We start from the raw sequence: 17,645 nt of genomic DNA on the forward strand, positions 1-17,645 counted from the left end.
AATGTCCGTCGATTGCAGCCATGGCGCTTGCGGAGAACTTGCGCCAATCGCTGATTCCCGGCTTCCTCTACGCGCCCAGAGCCCTTGCCGAGGAGAGGATGCTCGGGGCGGGCCCCGCCGCCGCATCCTTCCCCGCGTTGGTGGAGAAGCAGAGGAGTTTCGTGATCCCGTCTCCGAGCGAGCCCAGGAAGAAGATCCAGATGTACTCGCCGGCGTTTTATGCCGCTTGCACCGCTGGAGGCAGCCTCTGCTGTGGCCTTACCCACATGGCCGTCACCCCTCTCGACCTCGTCAAGTGCAATATGCAGGTCAACCAGCTCGATGCCTTTGTTCACCTTGAGTGGATAGATGAGATCCCCATAACTGTCGTTTTCTCCTGTTTACCGGTGGCCGCATTCAGATTTTCCGGGAGATTAACGAACGGTGACGCTTCATTAAGTTTTTCATGCTGTGTAGAATGTTGAGATGAGTGGAACATCAACATTTGGGATGTATTAGTTTGGATTTGTGATGTATATTTCCTTTTCAAAGGAACACTTTGTGTCACGCACACAGCTGTAAGGGCACCTTTTGTTTGCGGGTGTTTGATGCTCGACCTTTTTACCAGTAGTTAAATCTTGTGAAATTTCTTACTTAGGGACAATTCTCTAGATGTTGAAGGCATGAATTACTGATTGAATTGGTTCCTTGTGTTCCTAATTGGAAGGGACCATGTCAATCTTTGTTTCACAAATGAGTACTGCTGTTTCTCATGTGACAGCCGTCGTAGAGATTTTGCTGGTACAGATTGTTTTTCAACACAATCGGTGTTTTTTTTTATCGGCTTGCACTATTCGTTTAGAACATCTATTTCTATTCCATCATGGGTTTCTTTCTCCCTTAATGCTGGGCATTTTCATTCCTGTTGGAATGAGTGGGTACTATGGTGGACTTGTAGGCAAGTCGTGAATATTCACTATGTTGTTTATTTTTTGTGTGCTAAACGAATTTGGGAAACTACTGACTGTATTCCATATTCTATTTTCAACTGTTAGCTGCAAAGTTCTTCCTTGTTAAAAAGTATAGATTTTAAACTGAGGTTATTTTCATTGAAATTCCAGATCGACCCTTCGAAGTATAAGAGCATCACATCTGGTTTTGGGGTGTTACTGAAGGAGCAGGGAGTAAGAGGCTTTTTCAGGGGTTGGGTGCCTACTCTACTTGGTTATAGTGTTCAAGGTGCCTGCAAGTATGGATTCTATGAATTTTTCAAGAAATACTACTCTGATATTGCTGGACCAGAGTTTGCATCGAAATACAAGACCTTGGTCTACCTCGCCGGCTCTGCATCTGCTGAGGTGATTGCAGATGTCGCTCTTTGCCCATTTGAGGCTGTAAAGGTCCGGGTGCAAACTCAGCCTGGTTTTGCAAGGGGTTTATCAGATGGATTTCCCAAGTTTGTTAAATCTGAGGGTCCTCTTGGGTATGTTTAGAACTGTTTTGCTAAGTAGTTGATTAAAGAGATGTCATAACATCCAATGCAAACCCTCAGTTGGTAACTTGCCCCTTTTTGCTTGGAAATAGGTTGTACAAGGGCATTGTTCCTCTCTGGGGTCGTCAGATTCCATGTGAGTTTTCTCAACATTTGTACTTCTTCCAATCTTGTTGAAATAGTTCTTACAAACTGTTTTTAAGCTAATCTCTCACATCCACTTGCTCATTTGTATGGTGGTTTTGTCCATGTTTCTCCATTATTTATGGTTATGCTGCATGGATTGATGATCAATCTGCATTTATAGTAAAGTCCACACAGCTAGTCCCATGAAGCGGGAAAAAAAAGGCTTGTTCCTGTCATGTTTATTGCTTGTTTTCAAGAACTAGGCCAGTTTTACTAGAAGTTACATTCTTTACAATGGACAAGATCCCTGCTTTTCTTGTTATGTTGGAATGAATTACATTGACTCTGAGGGATTCATCTATGTCTGTACTTGGTCGAACTAACTAATTGATAGTTTAAAGATGACTTGTGGGCACTTGGACTTGCCTCAAGCTTCACTGCTGCTTGTTTAATCCCCGAAAGGATGGTTAAACATTTTTCCATTTTGTCCTTATGTTGCGTCAGTTGCTTCATACTTGTCTCATGCATTTTGCAATCCCTAGTTTCTTTTACCGGTAAAAGGTTGGTTCCTGTAGCTTTGTCTACTGTTCGTACCAGAATTACATTGAGTTGGCTAGAGCTTAATTTTATTGTGATAGCATCTGCGAGTTGAATATCTTGAATGAGATGGCTTGCAGCATCACCCTGGGTTTCGGCTGTGAATTAGTTCTACTTTCCCGGGGAGACTTGTAGAGGCATGCACGTGCTCCTTAATTCATTTTGGCATTGAGTCTTAGTTGTCACTTGTGAGTTATCAGCATATGCATCAATTATCATGATGACAGAGAAGTTGAGTCTTTCGAAACTTTGTTAGTGTGCTTCCCCCACAATTTACGTGATGTCAAGGTAGTGGAAGATCTAGCAGCGTGTGCTTTATACTTCTCTTGAGTTAGCTTAGTGTTTGTTAGCTGTTAATGTCGTCTAACAATGCTTTCTGCTGCAGATACAATGATGAAATTTGCTTCTTTCGAGACCATTGTGGAGCTAATTTATAAACACGCCATTCCCAGACCTAAAGATCAGTGTAGTAAAAATCTGCAGCTTAGTGTGAGTTTTGCAGGCGGATATGCCGCCGGAGTCTTCTGTGCCATTGTGTCTCATCCGGCTGACAACCTCGTCTCCTTCCTCAACAATGCCAAAGGGGCAACTGTTGGTGATGTGAGTGTTCTGTCGTTACTTTAATAGTTGATTTTCCCCAGTGCCCCTGCTTCCGTGCTGATCCCTTTCCCTCTGGTCACGCAGGCAGTGAAGAAGATTGGTTTATGGGGTCTCTTCACTCGTGGACTTCCTCTGCGCATTGTCATGATTGGAACTCTTACTGCGGCCCAGTGGGTGATCTATGACGCCTTTAAAGTTTTCGTGGGACTGTTAGTTCTTCTTACCTGCAGCTCTGCATATTCCATGTTCTTTGGATTGCATTTCCTTGCGTTTTGTTAAGGGGTCGTTTTGTTTTGTCTTAGGCCAACCACTGGTGGTGTTGCCCCTGCTGCTGCCCCTGCTGGGCTTGCAAAGGCTTAGACTGTGGAAAGATCAAGATCGATACCGATCATTTTTCCACGACTCCTCTTTGAAAGTAATAATGATAGGATTAAGGAAGGTGCTCGAGCTCTTAGGCGATCCGGGTGAATTTTTGACAACTAGAATTCGTGTCTTTCCATTGTTAAAGCATCTTGGTTTCGCCATTGGGTCTGCGGTATCGTCTATTGGTCCATGAAATAGTCTTTGTATGTGAGTCAGATGAGAAAATTTGGACCCAATCGATATTATAGCCTAGGACTCAATAATGGGGTAGATGTGGGTGGATTGTACATTCACCTGTCTGCCAACTTTGGTTATGAATGATATTTGTAATTGACGGATGACTTGAAGGTATGGCAATCAAAATCATGCCTGTTGTTTTTGGTCGATGCTAGTTTATTGTTTTTCTAGTCAGTTTTCTTTAGATTGCTTCTGTGTATTATGTTTGCTATACGTACTTTAAAACTTTGCTCTCTCCCCCCCCCCCCCCCCCCCCTCTCTCTCTCTCTCCCCCTTCGTCCAATAGAAAATGGGTCAGATTTTGGGAGATAAAACCTATGGGACTTAAAAGGAACAATGAAGGCGAATAAAAAAATAAATTAAAAAGAGACAAGGAAAATAATAAAAAAAATAAGTAAATAAAATGAAGTAGAAGAATCCGGATTAAAACCGGAGCACTTGAATGCTTGATAAATAACAACGAGAAATGGCACCGAATCGAAATTCCCAAATATTTTCGATACAAAAACTATGCACATATTTATACAAAACACAACTATACTTCTTAAATTTACTCCTATATTTTAGGTAAGTACAAACAAAAGATTGAATATGACAACCCATCAAATAAAGACGCAGTCGTGATATATTATCACGATCACAATCAGATCACGCTAAGAATCGTGGCATATTATCACGATCACGATCATAATCAAATCACACTAAGACTCCCCCTCAAGTTAGCGTGTGTAGGTTGCGAACACCCAACTTGGAAAGTAACCGCATGTACTAATCTCGACCTAGTGGTTTGTTAAACACGTCGCCTAGTTGTGACTCTGTACCAATCTTCAATGGAGCAATGGGCCCGGCTCATATTTTTTCAAGAACAAGATGATAATCTATTTCAATGTGTTTCGTTTGCTCATGAACAACTGGGTTGGCAGCGATGTGGAGGGCAGCCTGGTTATCACAATGTAAAGAAACCGGGACTTGGAGAGAGGCATGCCAATGTCTTGTAAGAGGTATGATAACCAAGTAATTTCGCATGTAGTTACTGTCGTTGCACAATATTCTGCTTCGACAGAAGAGCCCGAGATCGTGCTTTGTTTCTTGGTTTTCCAAGAAATGGGGCTATCACCCAATAAAATACAATATCCAGTTGTTGAACGACGAGTCATGGGACAACTAGCCCAATCTGAGTCACAATAAGCTGTGAGTTAAAGTTCATTTTTAGTGGGGTAAAAGAGCCCTTGGCCTATAGAAGCCTTAAGATATCGTAGAAGACGGTATGCTGCATCCAAATGTGGTCGGCATGGTGCATGCATAAATTGACTCAGAATGTCGACACCGTGAGCAATGTCCGGCCTAGTAACATTCAAATAAATGAATCAACCAATCAAGCGCCAATAGAGAGACGGATTCTCCAATAGAGTGCCAGTATCAATGCTTAATTTTATATTTTGTTCTATGGGAGTATCACCTGGTCGGGCTCCACTAAAACCACAATCTTCTAGAATATTCAAGATATATTTTCGCTAGCATAAATAAATACTAGAGCGGGATCGAGCCACCTCAACGCCCAAAAAATATTTTAGAGGCTCGAGGTCCTTAATGTGGAACTTATTGTGCAACATAGTTTTCACCGAGTCAATCAAAGAAGCATTGGTACCAGTAATCAATAGATCATCAACATATAGTACCACAAAAATAGAGTCACTCCCATTGTGTAAGACAAAGAGAGAATGATCGGCCCGAGAATGTGTGAAACCGAAATCACATAAGGCAGTAGAAAACTTAGAATACCATTGGCGGGATGCTTATTTCAAGTCATATAGAGACTTGTGAAGTCGGCACACAAGATTCTCCCCCTTACGTCGAAAACCAAATGGAGGTTTCATATAGACTTCTTCATCCAAGTTTCCATGTAAGAAGGGGTTGTTAATGTCCATTTGTTCAAGAGGCCATCCCTTAGCTATAGAAACGGCTAAGAGTACGCAAACCGCAACCAATTTAGCAACAGGTGCAAATGTATCATGATAGTCTTCCCCTTCAACCTAGGTGTAGCCTTTAGCAACTAGACGAGCCTTATGTCGTTCAATACCGCCATCGGATTTTTGTTTAATTTTATAGACGCACTTGCAGCCTATGGCCTTCTTACCAGGTGGAAGTGGTACGAGAGACCACATATAATTCTGAGAAAGAGCTTTGATCTCGGCCTACATGGCGTCTCGCCATTCCCGATGCCGCATTGCCTCGGTGAAAGTGGATGGCTCGGTGGTAGTAGATAAAGAAGTAAGAAATGCCAAATGGGGTTGTTTAAAATGAGTATATTGAAGAAAATCAAACATGGGGTAAGAAATACATGGACCATTATTTTCGGCGGAACTTGGCGTTTGAGTAAGCGAACAACGGTAGTCCGGGAGGTAACGAGGAGGTTGACGTATCTGTTGGGGTCCGATGGATTGATTAGGCAATGGAGGTCGGGGTGTTTGTGGTGATGTTGGGATCGGGTGTTGTGGTAGTGTTGGGTTTATAGGTAAGGGTTGGGTTATTTTCGTCACATTGTGTGATAGGTAATGGTAATACAGGCAACTTTAACAAGGTAGGTTTGGGGAGCATCGAGTAAGGAAAAATTGTTTCTTGAAACACAACATCTCGACTTACATAAACCTCTTTGCTGAGGAGATAAAAAATGCGATACCTTTTTTTACCATTAGAATATCCCACAAAAACTCCCGGAGTAGCACGAGCATCAAATTTATTTTGAATGGATGTATTGCACCCAAAACATAAACAACCGAAGATCCGAAGATGAGTGAGATTCATGAATCGACCATGAGATTCATGAACCGACCATGCAAAACTTCATATGGAGTTTTCCCTTTCAAGACGATAGTAAGAAGTCTATTTATGATACAGGCGGCGGTGAGGACACATTCACCCCAAAACTCAATAGGAATGTTGGATTGGAAGCGTAAGGCACAAGCAATATTTAGAATGTGTCTATGCTTGCGCTTCGGCCACCCCATTTTGTTGAGGGGTGGACACGCAACTTGATTGATGAACAACACCCATGGAGTCTAGAAAAGAAATGGTAAGTTGAATGAAAAATTCTTTTCCATTGTCAGAGCGAATGCAATGAATTTGTTTACCGAACTGGATTTTTACCGTGGAGAAAAAATTAACGATAAAGTGATTTACGTCAACTTTAGAAGACATTAAATAAAGTCACGTATTATGGGAGTAATCATCAACCACAATAAAAAAAAAAAAAACGTGCCCCAATTAAAGAGGTGGTCCAATGTGGGCCCCAAACATCTAGATGAATCAATTCAAAACATGAAGTAGTAGAAATTTTACTGGAAGGAAATGGCAAGAGAGATTGTTTCCTAAGTGGGCACACAGTGCAAGGAAATGTATTAGAAAAAGAAATCTTATTGTCTAAAGCTTGCAGATGATGAAGAGACGATGAACCTGGATGTCCCAACCGCCAATGCCATAGATCAAAATGTCTGACTGGGGTGGTGGTGGATGTCAAAGAAGTAGGTTGGGTTATGAAAAGATAGTATAAACCAACGTACCACTTACCCATTGCTAAAGTTCTTATCGAGATTTGGTCTTGAAACAGGCAAGTATCAGAGGTAAATTTGACATTGAGAAAAGTAGCAGTAGTAAGTTTACTAATTGAAATAAGGTTAAACCGAAATTGGGGAATAAATAAAAAACATGATCAAGAGTAAGATTTGGTAGTAGAGGAATCCACCCAATTCGTTCAATAGGAACCATAGTCCCATCGGGAAGGGACACGGGATTGGAAGTTGTATTGTCATAAAATTCAGTAAATAAGGTTGTGTCACAAGAGATATGATCCGTTGCACCGAAGTCTAGGATCCAAGATGAAGTGGAATTTAAACAAATTGAAGTACTTGCTAAATTCACCAAAGGGTGAGAAGAAGGTGCGTTATTATCAGCCGGAAGTAAATGAAGGAATTGTTATGTTTGTGCAGCAGTAAGGGTCGGTGGGGAGGAGGAATCGGCGGTGGCAGCTGCGGTAACAATCGGAGAACTAGCGAGGCATGAACGTCGTCGGCGGCCGGAATCATTAGTGGGGCGCTTGTTATGGTCATTCCACCATTCCGGATATCTGTGCTTTTTAAAACACTTGCTTTCAATATGTCCATCCTTTTCTCGGTGAGTACAATGTAAAATGGGCTTGGAGGAACCCGTAAATGGATAAGTACAAGCATTATTAACATGAAACGCGGCCATGGTAGCAGGATCATGAATAACAATGCGATTATCCTAAACAACGCGCCGTCATTCCTCTTGTAAGAGTAAGGAATATGCTTTGTTGACGGTAGGGAGTGGATCCATAAGGAGGATTTGACTCCGAACCGCTGCATAAGATTCATTAAAGCCTTGGAGGAAATCAAATAATGAATCTGTTTCAAGAAATTGTAGCGGGTTTGACGTTGCACCACAACTACAAGTCGGTAAGTTTCGGTATGAGGACAGTTCATCTCGATAGAATTTAATCACAGTGTAATATACAAATATTGAAGCCGTACCTTGTTGATGTGTAGATAAAGCTCTTTGGATCTCAAAAATCCGAGGAGCTTTATGAGGAGAGAAACGCTCATGAAGATCATTCCATACATCATTTGCAGAGTCATGTTAGAGAATGTTATGCGAGATCGTTGGTATAGTAGAATGAATCGACCAAGATCTCATCATGCTATTGCAACGTACACATAACGGATAATCAGAAGCGGTTGAAGCGGGACGCAATAAAGACCCATCAACAAAACACATTTTATTTTTTGCTTCGAGGGCCATGAGCATGGCACGATGCCATGTCGGATAATTGTCTCCATCTAAAGGGGGAGAAACTAGAGGAGCATTCGGATGGTCACTCGAGTGAAGAAAATATCGAGAAGTTGCATCGATCGTACGAGGAACGGTGGAAGTATTTTGATCGGCCATGAAGAAGAAACTATACCGCGATCGATATTGGCTCTAATAGCATGAGAAATAACAACGAGACATGGCACGTAATCGAATTCCCAAATATTTTCAATACAAAAACTATGCATATATTTATACCCAATTCACAACTATACTTCCTAAATTTACTCCTATATTTTAAGTAAGTATAAAAAAAAATTGAATATGACAACCCATCAAATAAATAAAAAAAATTGAATATGACAACCCATCAAATAAATACGTAATCGTGATATATTATCACAATCACAATCAGATCACACTAAGAATCGTGGCTATTATCATGATCACGATCACAATCAAATTACGCTAAAAATGCTAATGAATTTTCTGGACATCACTTTACCTCGCACGATTACTTACTACTCTCGATCTTAAATAAGATGTCAACCGAATTTCCGTGGGACCTGTATGATGTGCGAATGTACTTATTACCTTTAGTTCTGACAAAGAAAAAGAGCTTATGACATCCCAAGATGTTTAACCAGTCAGATAATCGGTAAAGAAGTTGACCTTAATGTTGCCCATCATAAAAGATCTCCCTGTATATTGCCGTCTTTTATTTACTGCCTTCAGTCTTACACTAGTTTAAGAGGACAGTCGGCATTGACCTATTGCCAGTCTTAGCAAATACCGAGGATGTCCTTCGCAGGTGCGGTATCTAAACACTCACAAAAAAAAAAAACAAAAAAAAACAAATCGAAAACACCAAACTTTCCAAGTTCAACGCGGTTAAGCAACAGCGCTGTCTTTCTGAGAAGGTGAGTCCGGACACATCGTGGTCAACATTCACCTGCTCCAGTATCCTGCTTCCCCCCATTATTGTAAAACACCCTTCTTCTAGAAACGTAGAAAACCATTCTTATCGTTGCCCGCAGAAACACATCCTCTTTCGGTATTCAAGCACTTGATCAGAGCTATATAGCCTTGTCTCCACCTGAAGCACCATCCCCCACAAACCATCCCTTGGACTTCAGATCTGCACTCGTCCTCGGTCTCTTCTTCTTCCGAACCGAAGAACATGAATCACACCCGCAACCCCCCCAATCCCCTGTCTGAAAAAGAGACAAACCCCTTTTCCCAAGAACCACCATCAAACGAGATGGACACCAACCCATTTCACCAGGAACCACCATCAAACGAGATAGGTACCAACCCATTTCACCAAGAACCGCCATCCAGGGAGATGGACACCAACCCATTTCACCGAGAACCATCCTCGCTGAGAGGATCGCCTCCTCTCTATCCACCCGTACCTGCTTCCGCACCAACAGATGAAAGAAACCCTTTTCACCAAGAGCCGAAAGAACCGCAATCTCACCGCCCTTCCGCATCCCTTCCTCCCCCGGCAGAAGAAACAACACTCGCGGTTCGCCGCGAGCCATCGTCGGAAAGCATCCCAGAGAATGGATCTCCTCCTCCTCCTCCGCCGCCGCCATATGTTGCTTCATGTTCTTCTTCATCGCAACCTCCCTGTGCGGCGGAGAGTGCGGAGAAATGGGGGACTCATGTGATGGGGACACCGGCTGTTCCCACGATTCACCCTGACAACAAGAAGGCTGCCTTCTGGGGAGCCACCGAGGCTCAAGCTCAGTCCCATCATCACCCTTATCTCCAGTACAATCCGATTGAAAGATCATCAGGCTCAAGTGGTAGGCCTATGGAGAACATTCTGCATATGTTCAACTCATGGAGTCATAAGGCCGAGAACGTAGCCACCAACGTTTGGCAAAACCGTAAGCACTTTGAACACAAAGCTTTTTGCCTTAGTTATCTCTTTGCGCATTCTAAAAGTATCATTGCCCTCAGAGTGAAGCTCTTTGGCTGATTTTTGGATGAGCTAGGAAGCAAAGTCAAACAAGATGAGTAGTTCGTGGAGACACGATGGCATTTCGGATGCAAATTTCCATGTATTTATAAAAATTGCGACTAATCCAATATATATATTTCTTGTTAATGAGTATGCATTTTCAATTGAAGAGTTGAAAACTCCATGACCAAACTATAAAGCATATATATTTCAATGAAATTGCCTAGTTTCATTCAGCTCTCGGAATGTTTCCTTAGTCAATGCAATGAATTTTGCTTAGCTATATGATGCTGAAGGGTTTTAATTCTTGATTTGATCAGTGAAAACTGGCTCATCTGTGTCCGGAGCTGCATGGGCGAAGGTCAACTTGAGAGCCAAGGCCATCACAGGAGGGGGGTTTGAGTCTCTTTACAAGCAAACTTTCGCAACCTATCATAATGAGATGCTCAGGAAGACTTTCGCATGTTACTTGTCCACGACGACCGGACCAGTCGCCGGGACTCTCTATCTCTCTAACTTTCACGCTGCGTTCTGTAGCGATCGCCCCTTATCCTTCACGGCCCCGTCCGGTCAGGTCACTTGGAGCTACTACAAGGTAAAAGCATAGGCTGCAACATGCTAGATCCTAATGCTTGATCATACGGACTGATTCTGCTTGAAACATATATCGAAACGTTCTCCACAACCATGAGCTTATGAATCGTTCTGGCTTGCCAGGTGATGGTACCCCTAGGCCAAATTGGCGCAGTAAACCCCGTGGTGATGAGAGAGAATCAATCAGAGAAGTACCTTCAGATTGTTACATTCGACGGGCACGATTTCTGGTTCATGGGCTTTGTCAATTACGAGAAGGCGACTCGCCATCTGACAGAGAGCATCTCCACTTTCGCAGCACCCGGAGTTGCTGTACCACAGCTGCTACCGCCACCACCTCCGCCACCACATGCTGCATAAGATTCTCTCCCGGAATACTTCCTTTATATGATATTATGATTTTCTCCGGGTCTTGTTTATCATATTCCAGAGTGCCATTTTCTTCCCTAGTTTTCGCTTCTGGTCGAATTGTTCGTCAGAGTTTAATTCACTGTATTTTAGCCCTACGAATTCCATATACGGAGGCACTATGGATGCTTCTTCCCAATTCCCGATGCGGGATGGAATTTACAGAGAAATTTCTGGGCTGCATGATTTTTTTCAAAACTCAAGCAAGTAAACCTTCATATATTCAGTCCATCCTTTAGCTCTGAGAATCAAGTCTGCTTGTGGAGACTAGTCCATAAGTCGTTGATAATCCGAAAAGGAATACAAGAGACTTAATCATAAATGTTCGGGGATAGAGAGATGAAGGACTATGTTTTGAACATCGCTCTTACCTGTATGTGCAGGTTTAGTCTAATAGACTGCCACTCACATATCGCAGAACGATGTCCCGGCACGGATTCCACTCAAAATCACAAGTATCCGAGCAATCTTTTCGTATTGTGATTTACTCTTATCTACCACACGGTCGACACCAATATCCATAAAAGTAACCTACCGAAAACTTCTACTTCTAGGAAGAGAAATTTCAAAACCTGCACAAACTCAAGGTGAGCACCGTTTCCAGTGGGTAATGGTTAAGAGTAAAAAGTAATTTAAAAACAGTTTCTACACCTCTAGCCCCACATTGCAACTGCAAGTATCTAGTTACCCTTCAAACTTTAGTGGCAAGTTGGAAGCTTCGACACTGTAATAAACACTAGGTTTCCAAATTTGTAGAAACATTTATCCCATAACAAACGATCAGCACGTAAGGGTCTGTATGGTAACGTTCCAGAAATACGTATGGTAAAAAAGTATTCCCAAAGTGTTCCGGGAACACTTTTGAGAAACAGAAACACTTTTGGAGCGTAAACAAGAAACAAGAAAAATTTGTTTCTGTGTTCCCGCAACACGTTTCAGAAACACATTTGGAATATTTTTTAGAAATAATTGGGAACAATTTTGTTTTTGAACACACTTTTTTCTCTTTTGTTCTTGCATGATGTCGACACTTGATTTTTGATCATTTTATTTTAACAAATTAATTAAAAATATGAAAAAATTCATAAAATTACAAAATCAACCTTGGAAGCTTTGGCCTAGCCTTAGCAACCAATTTTAAAAAAAAAATTGTAATATTTGACATTTTGCAGATTTATTTAAATTATAAAAATAGCCGAAAATAAGGAAAAATAGTATTTGTGGTCAGAAAAATGTGCAAAAATAGTCCATATTCTTATTTTAATTCCCTTTTCATTTTGGTCTCTTAAATTTTAAAAAATTCAGTTTGGGACAACATGCCTCTTCATTGAACATAATCCTAAATTGACTAAAAAATTTCATTTTAATTCATTTTTTTAGAATCATGACATGAGATTTTGATACCTTGCATCTCATTTCAGTCCTCATGTTTGGAAAAATTGCACAATTGGACTAAAAGGATCTAAATGCACAAATATTTTTCATTTTAGTCCCCGATTTCACTCAAAGTGCAATTAATATTTTTCTAAGGTCCCCGTTTAAAGGTAATCATAATTTTAACTACTTGGGAACATTTACGTGTAACTCATAATTGTAATTTTTCCTATCTATAGAAAACATATTTGATTTTCTCCTTGTCTAATTCTAATTCGTCTTCTCTTTCAGTTTTTTTTTTTTTATAGTTGATCTCGTCTATATCATCATTTGATAAATCATGCATAAATTACTTATACATATATTGGTCCAATTTGATTTAGTAAATTGAACAAATGCTATTTAATTTGATTTAGTAAGTTAAAAAGATAAAGACATTTTAATTTTAATATATATAGTCCCCTTAATTAAATGAAAAAAATTAGGAACAATTTTTTTACAGTTACCAAATGCATTTCTTTTCTTCTTCTTTTTTGTTCCATAACGGAAATTTTATGCGATTACCAAACCTATTTCTGTTCCTTTTTTATTCCGGGAACGGATTTCTTTTTGCGATTACCAAACACGTTTTTGTTCCAAAAAATCGTTGTTGGGAGCAGAAACAGAAAAAATTGTCTCTGTTCTAAAAGTTGTTCCGAGAACAGAAACGTTACCATACGCAGGCTAAAGGTCCGTATGGTAACATTCCAGAAAAAGTATTTCTATTCCCAAAATGTTCTGGGAACACTTTAGGAACAGAAAGAACACTTTGGGAACAAAAATGCATATGGTAAAAATTATTGCAAAAGTGTTTCGAGAACACTTTTGAGAAACAAAAACACTTTTGGAGCAAAAATAAGAAACCAAAAAAACTTGTTTATGGGTTTTGGAATACTTTTTAGAAACAACTTGAGGGCGAACTTATGCAAGCCACCATCGCTCACCATCATCGGTGAGGAGTTGAAGCGGCCGCGGCCACCGGTTATAGATCCTTCATTTTGGTGAAAAAAGTGTTTTTTTTTTTTTTGTACTTGCCAAACGTATTTCTATTCCCGAAAATCGTAGCCCGGAACAGAAACACAAAAAAATATTTCTGTTCCAAATATGTTCCCAGGAACAGAAACGTTACCATATAAACCCTAAACGATCAGCACGGGAACAATCACAACAGCTCTTAGCCATAAATTGCAAACGGGGTAATCACGTGGCATGGAATCTATTCATGAAGATGGCAACCTATGATGTAGTGACAGAATCAAATGTCCAAGCCAACTTACACAGAAATGAGATACAGCAGCACGTAAACGCTCAATCCAAAATTGATAAGCCATTAGTACCGTAAAGGTGTAAACAAACACAAAATTAGCAGTGATCGCGCCATGCCTCTCAAAGGATAAATTGGTCCATCTATCACTTGCTAAAACTACCTCAACAGTAGAACTCTTCTTTCTAAAAGGGTAAACACAGACAGCATTCCTTTGAGCTGAAGATCTGGCCTTGCTTCAGACTATGTCACGAACAAAACTTTCAGCTTCACCGCCTCTTCTTGCTACCCTTGGCTGCACCGGATTTTGATGGGGTAGCGACCAAGTACACAAACAGAACCATAATACTGATCACAGAAATCAGAGATCCGTATTTGGCCAGCAGTCTCTGCGATAAGGGAACAAGACCAACAGAGTTCAATAAAAGGTAATGGTAATGTTGATTGCTCAAGACTATCCTAATCAAGTTCAATGTATAAAACAGCTGATATTCTCAACAGAAAGATCAAGAGCAAGGTACACAAGTCTTACCTTAGCCTGCAAAGTTCAGTTGTGGATAAGATAAATCCATGCAAAAGAAAAGGGGCAAAGTTAGAAAGAAGAAACTTCCACAAATCAATAATAACCATACTTAGAACTTAGTAGTAGAACTTAGTAGTCGGTCGTTAACTTACCCACTCAAATTTCTTCTCAGGAGGTCTCTCTGCAAGGATATCAAGAGGCAGTATAGGAGTAGAGTAGGCCACCTAAAAACAAGAAAGGATTTTCTATTAGATGGAGGAAAATAACACATCTGGCCAGAGTGAGAGAGAGGCAGCATCAGCACTATCGTGGCTTCCGACCTGTAGAGGAGCCTTCGTTGGGATCCGGAACTTAATGATTGCTGGTGCCCCAAAAAACATCCCTTTCTCTTTAGCCTCCAACTCAAAAGAATGAGAAATAAGACCACCACTGCACTCATTAATGCCAATTTATTAAGTTGCATAGGAGACAAGTAAACCAAATAGACATTTGCTGTATACGAAATGCGCATTGACTATGTAAGGAGAAAGTAGGCAGAATAGAAAAATAGCTGAAGGCAGAACTCACGCATCCAGTCTTTCCCATGACTGAGATGTGTTGCCATTGACCACATCAAATAGTTCTTGAGACCAGCTATCATCAGAAAGACTTACATCATATGCGATCCTGTGCAGACAAAAATCATAATGAATCTCCATGGATGACGAAAATTGCTAGTCAACTGAATGTACAGACAACGACCAGCGAGAATAAGCACAACGATCAAACATATTCCACAGGAAAAACAGAGCAATTTATATTTCATCTGATCGATAGATCACCTGCAATGCCCTCTCAGCCAACTTAAAATTTAGAAACGTGTACTGATATGATGACCAACTTTATTTATTAGCATGACCGACTTTTATCGATGTTTAGAAAGTTAATATGCCAAGAGAGGTCATGAATTTACTTACAACAAACTGGTATCTTCCGTTCTAGATTTTGGAAAAGTGATGTTCCCAGACTTTGCTGATTCACTGGGAACCCATGTAGACAATGGACATAGCATGCACATGTAAGGTATATACTATACTGAGCCTTATATCTCAGAGTTTTGTTTCCTGACAGTTCCAAATGCTCCTCACTCCATCAGCCACCCATGTAACTAATTAGCAATATAATGAACGGCATTTTCAAATGGCTTCATTTCAATGACATTTCCAACACAATTCTCTTGACTTTGTGAAGACACAAGTCCCATTTACCTAAATTTTCAACAAATGAAAGTAAGAGAAATTAAAATAAGAGAGAAATCTTTAAATCACCTGAACATGAAAAGGATCTTCAAAAATATTTTGCCACATATTTCCACATCGTGCTTCAGCTTTAAGGCACGAATATCAGAATCGCTTTAGATAGATCACATGCACAATTTTATAGAATTTCCTATACCCCTACAACAGTGAGCCTAATCACTGACACACATTTTGGCTATCCTCAACGCAAATCTAATCGACCAAGAGCTCAAGTGTAGAGCAACAAGAAGACACTACAATCCTGATCAACCACGAGAGTTCAATTAATAGAGCAATATCAAATTGGAAACTACCAGTTCGCCAATTGCATGTCCTATTTCTGTCTAGAATTTCACTGACAGCTTGATATATAGTTAAATTAACACATGCAAAAGATTAGGCTCCTAACTCCTCTAGCTTCAAGGACCGAAAGAGGAAAAAAAGAAAAAGGGTAAACCGAAACAATTCATGCCAGAGAAGATAGGTATTTCAAATCAAATGGAAAACAGAATCACAAAAGATCTACCACCATCACGAAGCACAAGCCGAAAAAAGCATCAAATCTAGATCAGTCGAGTGCATCACCAACGGATTTAATTCGAGAGACGGAACATACAAGGATCCTTGATTGTAGATGTCGACGGAGACGAGGACCCGCTCGGCGCCAGACTTGAGCCTCTTGAGAGAGGCCTTCTTGTGAGCGACGATGAACGGGACGTCGGAGGCGGCGAGGCACGGCGACGCCAGCAGGAGGAGAGCCAGGACGGCGAAGACCGCCGAGCGTGGGATCGGATTCGCCATCTCCGTCGCGCGTGTCGGGGGCGAAGGGCCGCGGAGGAACGAGGGGGCCTCTAGGTCTCGAGAGGTTCTTGTGCTGAATTGGTCAACGACGAGCCGGTGAAATGAAGACGCCGAGGCGATACAAAAATGCTGGATCTGCTTTTCTCTCTCTCTCTTCTCCTTCAAAAGATGAAATGGGCTTTACTTGATTTGGGTTTCTTGGCCCTTTTCGGGTCATTCTATTCCACGGTTAGGTATATCCATTTTATAAAAATTAAAATTAAAAATTAAAAAAAAAGCTAGGAAAACAATTTTCAAGGGAGATTTTGGTAATGATGTGGGAAAAAAAAAAAAGGAAAGTCGCGACTACCAAAAGATATATAAATTATCCTAATGCATATATGAAGACATATAAATCCGACCAAGACGACGATTGTGTTTTACCCCATTCGAGACATATCGAGGCGATCTTTCGGGCCAATCACTCTATAAGAAGATGATTATATGTCACGACAACTTAGAGACGTTTGTTTTAAATTTTAACAATTTTATCAATGATGACATGTGGTATATCCATACATAAGACGTCTTCTCGAATGCTGCGTGAACTATGATTGAGATTGCACGAAACAAACAGTTGATTTCTTATTCCCCGTTCATTCACACCGAATAATATGGTGGGAAACTATTTAGTTTTCATCAAAATGTCGTACATTTGCAAGCAGTTCTTTTCATTACAATTAAGATATGTTTGTTTTGTGAAAAATGAATGATTTAAATTTTTTTTTTCCTAAAATCAATAGAGTATATAGCTTACTAAAATGAACAAACGAAAAATATTTTCATCGTTTACAAAAATATAAAAACATAAATTATTACAGACAATAAAAATACTTTTTACTAATTTATTATTTGAAGCTATATAAGCGATTATTGTAGCAAAATATTCTTCATATTAGTCATTTTCCGCGAAAGAAACCGAATTTTAGAAACCTTTCTTTCTTTCTTTTTTTGATACCGAGGATCCGCAGGTTTACGCAACGGCTTACACCCGCATCGGTACCTCAGAGGAAGCTAGCACAGCCGCCCACCAGCCATGGCCCCCCACTTAAGTCACGAAGTCGAGTTGGGAGTTTCAAACCCCCTAACGAGAAGTGGCACGCTCTCAACCAACTTGGCAGTACTACATCGATACCACG

General features: G+C 40.6%; 3 protein-coding genes and 1 long non-coding RNA gene across 5 annotated transcripts in view; 2 read left to right on the forward strand and 2 right to left on the reverse strand.

The window, feature by feature from the left end:
- Positions 1-3,493, forward strand: LOC115726455 (mitochondrial phosphate carrier protein 3, mitochondrial-like). Its single transcript, XM_030656331.2, has 6 exons — positions 1-308; positions 1,101-1,462; positions 1,564-1,607; positions 2,580-2,794; positions 2,879-3,003; positions 3,097-3,493. The coding sequence occupies exons 1-6, from the start codon at positions 21-23 to the stop codon at positions 3,152-3,154; spliced, it is 1,092 nt and encodes a 363-aa protein (XP_030512191.1). The 5' UTR covers positions 1-20; the 3' UTR covers positions 3,155-3,493.
- Positions 2,078-17,645, reverse strand: part of LOC115726458 — a 26,576-nt gene continuing 11,008 nt past the window's right edge. The window contains exon 3 of the long non-coding RNA XR_004013540.1: positions 2,078-2,210. This is a non-coding gene — a long non-coding RNA (uncharacterized LOC115726458). The remainder of the gene's footprint in view (positions 2,211-17,645) is intronic.
- Positions 9,223-11,365, forward strand: LOC115726454 (GEM-like protein 5). Of its 2 annotated transcripts, XM_048272226.1 has the most exons (4): positions 9,223-9,507; positions 9,550-10,113; positions 10,508-10,782; positions 10,905-11,365. In XM_048272226.1, the coding sequence occupies exons 1-4, from the start codon at positions 9,399-9,401 to the stop codon at positions 11,139-11,141; spliced, it is 1,185 nt and encodes a 394-aa protein (XP_048128183.1). In that variant the 5' UTR covers positions 9,223-9,398; the 3' UTR covers positions 11,142-11,365. The 2 variants fall into 2 exon arrangements, with proteins under 2 accessions (XP_048128183.1, XP_030512188.1); XM_030656328.2 differs by having other exon boundaries at positions 9,224-10,113.
- On the reverse strand, positions 13,904-16,614 carry LOC115726456 (translocon-associated protein subunit beta-like). Its single transcript, XM_030656332.2, has 6 exons — positions 16,283-16,614; positions 14,957-15,055; positions 14,710-14,818; positions 14,542-14,613; positions 14,399-14,404; positions 13,904-14,255 (listed from the first exon to the last, which is right to left on the reverse strand). The coding sequence occupies exons 1-6, from the start codon at positions 16,465-16,467 to the stop codon at positions 14,136-14,138; spliced, it is 591 nt and encodes a 196-aa protein (XP_030512192.1). The 5' UTR covers positions 16,468-16,614; the 3' UTR covers positions 13,904-14,135.

Source organism: Rhodamnia argentea, chromosome 11, assembly GCF_020921035.1.
Source record: "Rhodamnia argentea isolate NSW1041297 chromosome 11, ASM2092103v1, whole genome shotgun sequence".
Lineage (NCBI taxonomy): Eukaryota > Viridiplantae > Streptophyta > Magnoliopsida > Myrtales > Myrtaceae > Rhodamnia > Rhodamnia argentea.

What these genes read in the sequence shown, in the direction of transcription:
- LOC115726456 (XM_030656332.2), bottom strand. Translation starts at nt 16,467, where the DNA reads ATGGCGAATCCGATCCCACGCTCGGCGGTCTTCGCCGTCCTGGCTCTC. An exon ending in TCATGGGAAAGACTGGATGC is followed by an intron (nt 14,819 to 14,956) that starts GTGAGTTCTGCC and finishes TAATGAGTGCAG; the next exon opens with TGGTGGTCTTATTTCTCATT. An exon ending in CAACGAAGGCTCCTCTACAG is followed by an intron (nt 14,614 to 14,709) that starts GTCGGAAGCCAC and finishes TCTTGTTTTTAG; the next exon opens with GTGGCCTACTCTACTCCTAT.
- LOC115726455 (XM_030656331.2), top strand. Translation starts at nt 21, where the DNA reads ATGGCGCTTGCGGAGAACTTGCGCCAATCGCTGATTCCCGGCTTCCTC. An exon ending in AAGGGGCAACTGTTGGTGAT is followed by an intron (nt 2,795 to 2,878) that starts GTGAGTGTTCTG and finishes CTGGTCACGCAG; the next exon opens with GCAGTGAAGAAGATTGGTTT. An exon ending in TTTAAAGTTTTCGTGGGACT is followed by an intron (nt 3,004 to 3,096) that starts GTTAGTTCTTCT and finishes GTTTTGTCTTAG; the next exon opens with GCCAACCACTGGTGGTGTTG.
- LOC115726454 (XM_030656328.2), top strand. Translation starts at nt 9,399, where the DNA reads ATGAATCACACCCGCAACCCCCCCAATCCCCTGTCTGAAAAAGAGACA. An exon ending in CACCAACGTTTGGCAAAACC is followed by an intron (nt 10,114 to 10,507) that starts GTAAGCACTTTG and finishes TGATTTGATCAG; the next exon opens with TGAAAACTGGCTCATCTGTG. An exon ending in TCACTTGGAGCTACTACAAG is followed by an intron (nt 10,783 to 10,904) that starts GTAAAAGCATAG and finishes CTGGCTTGCCAG; the next exon opens with GTGATGGTACCCCTAGGCCA.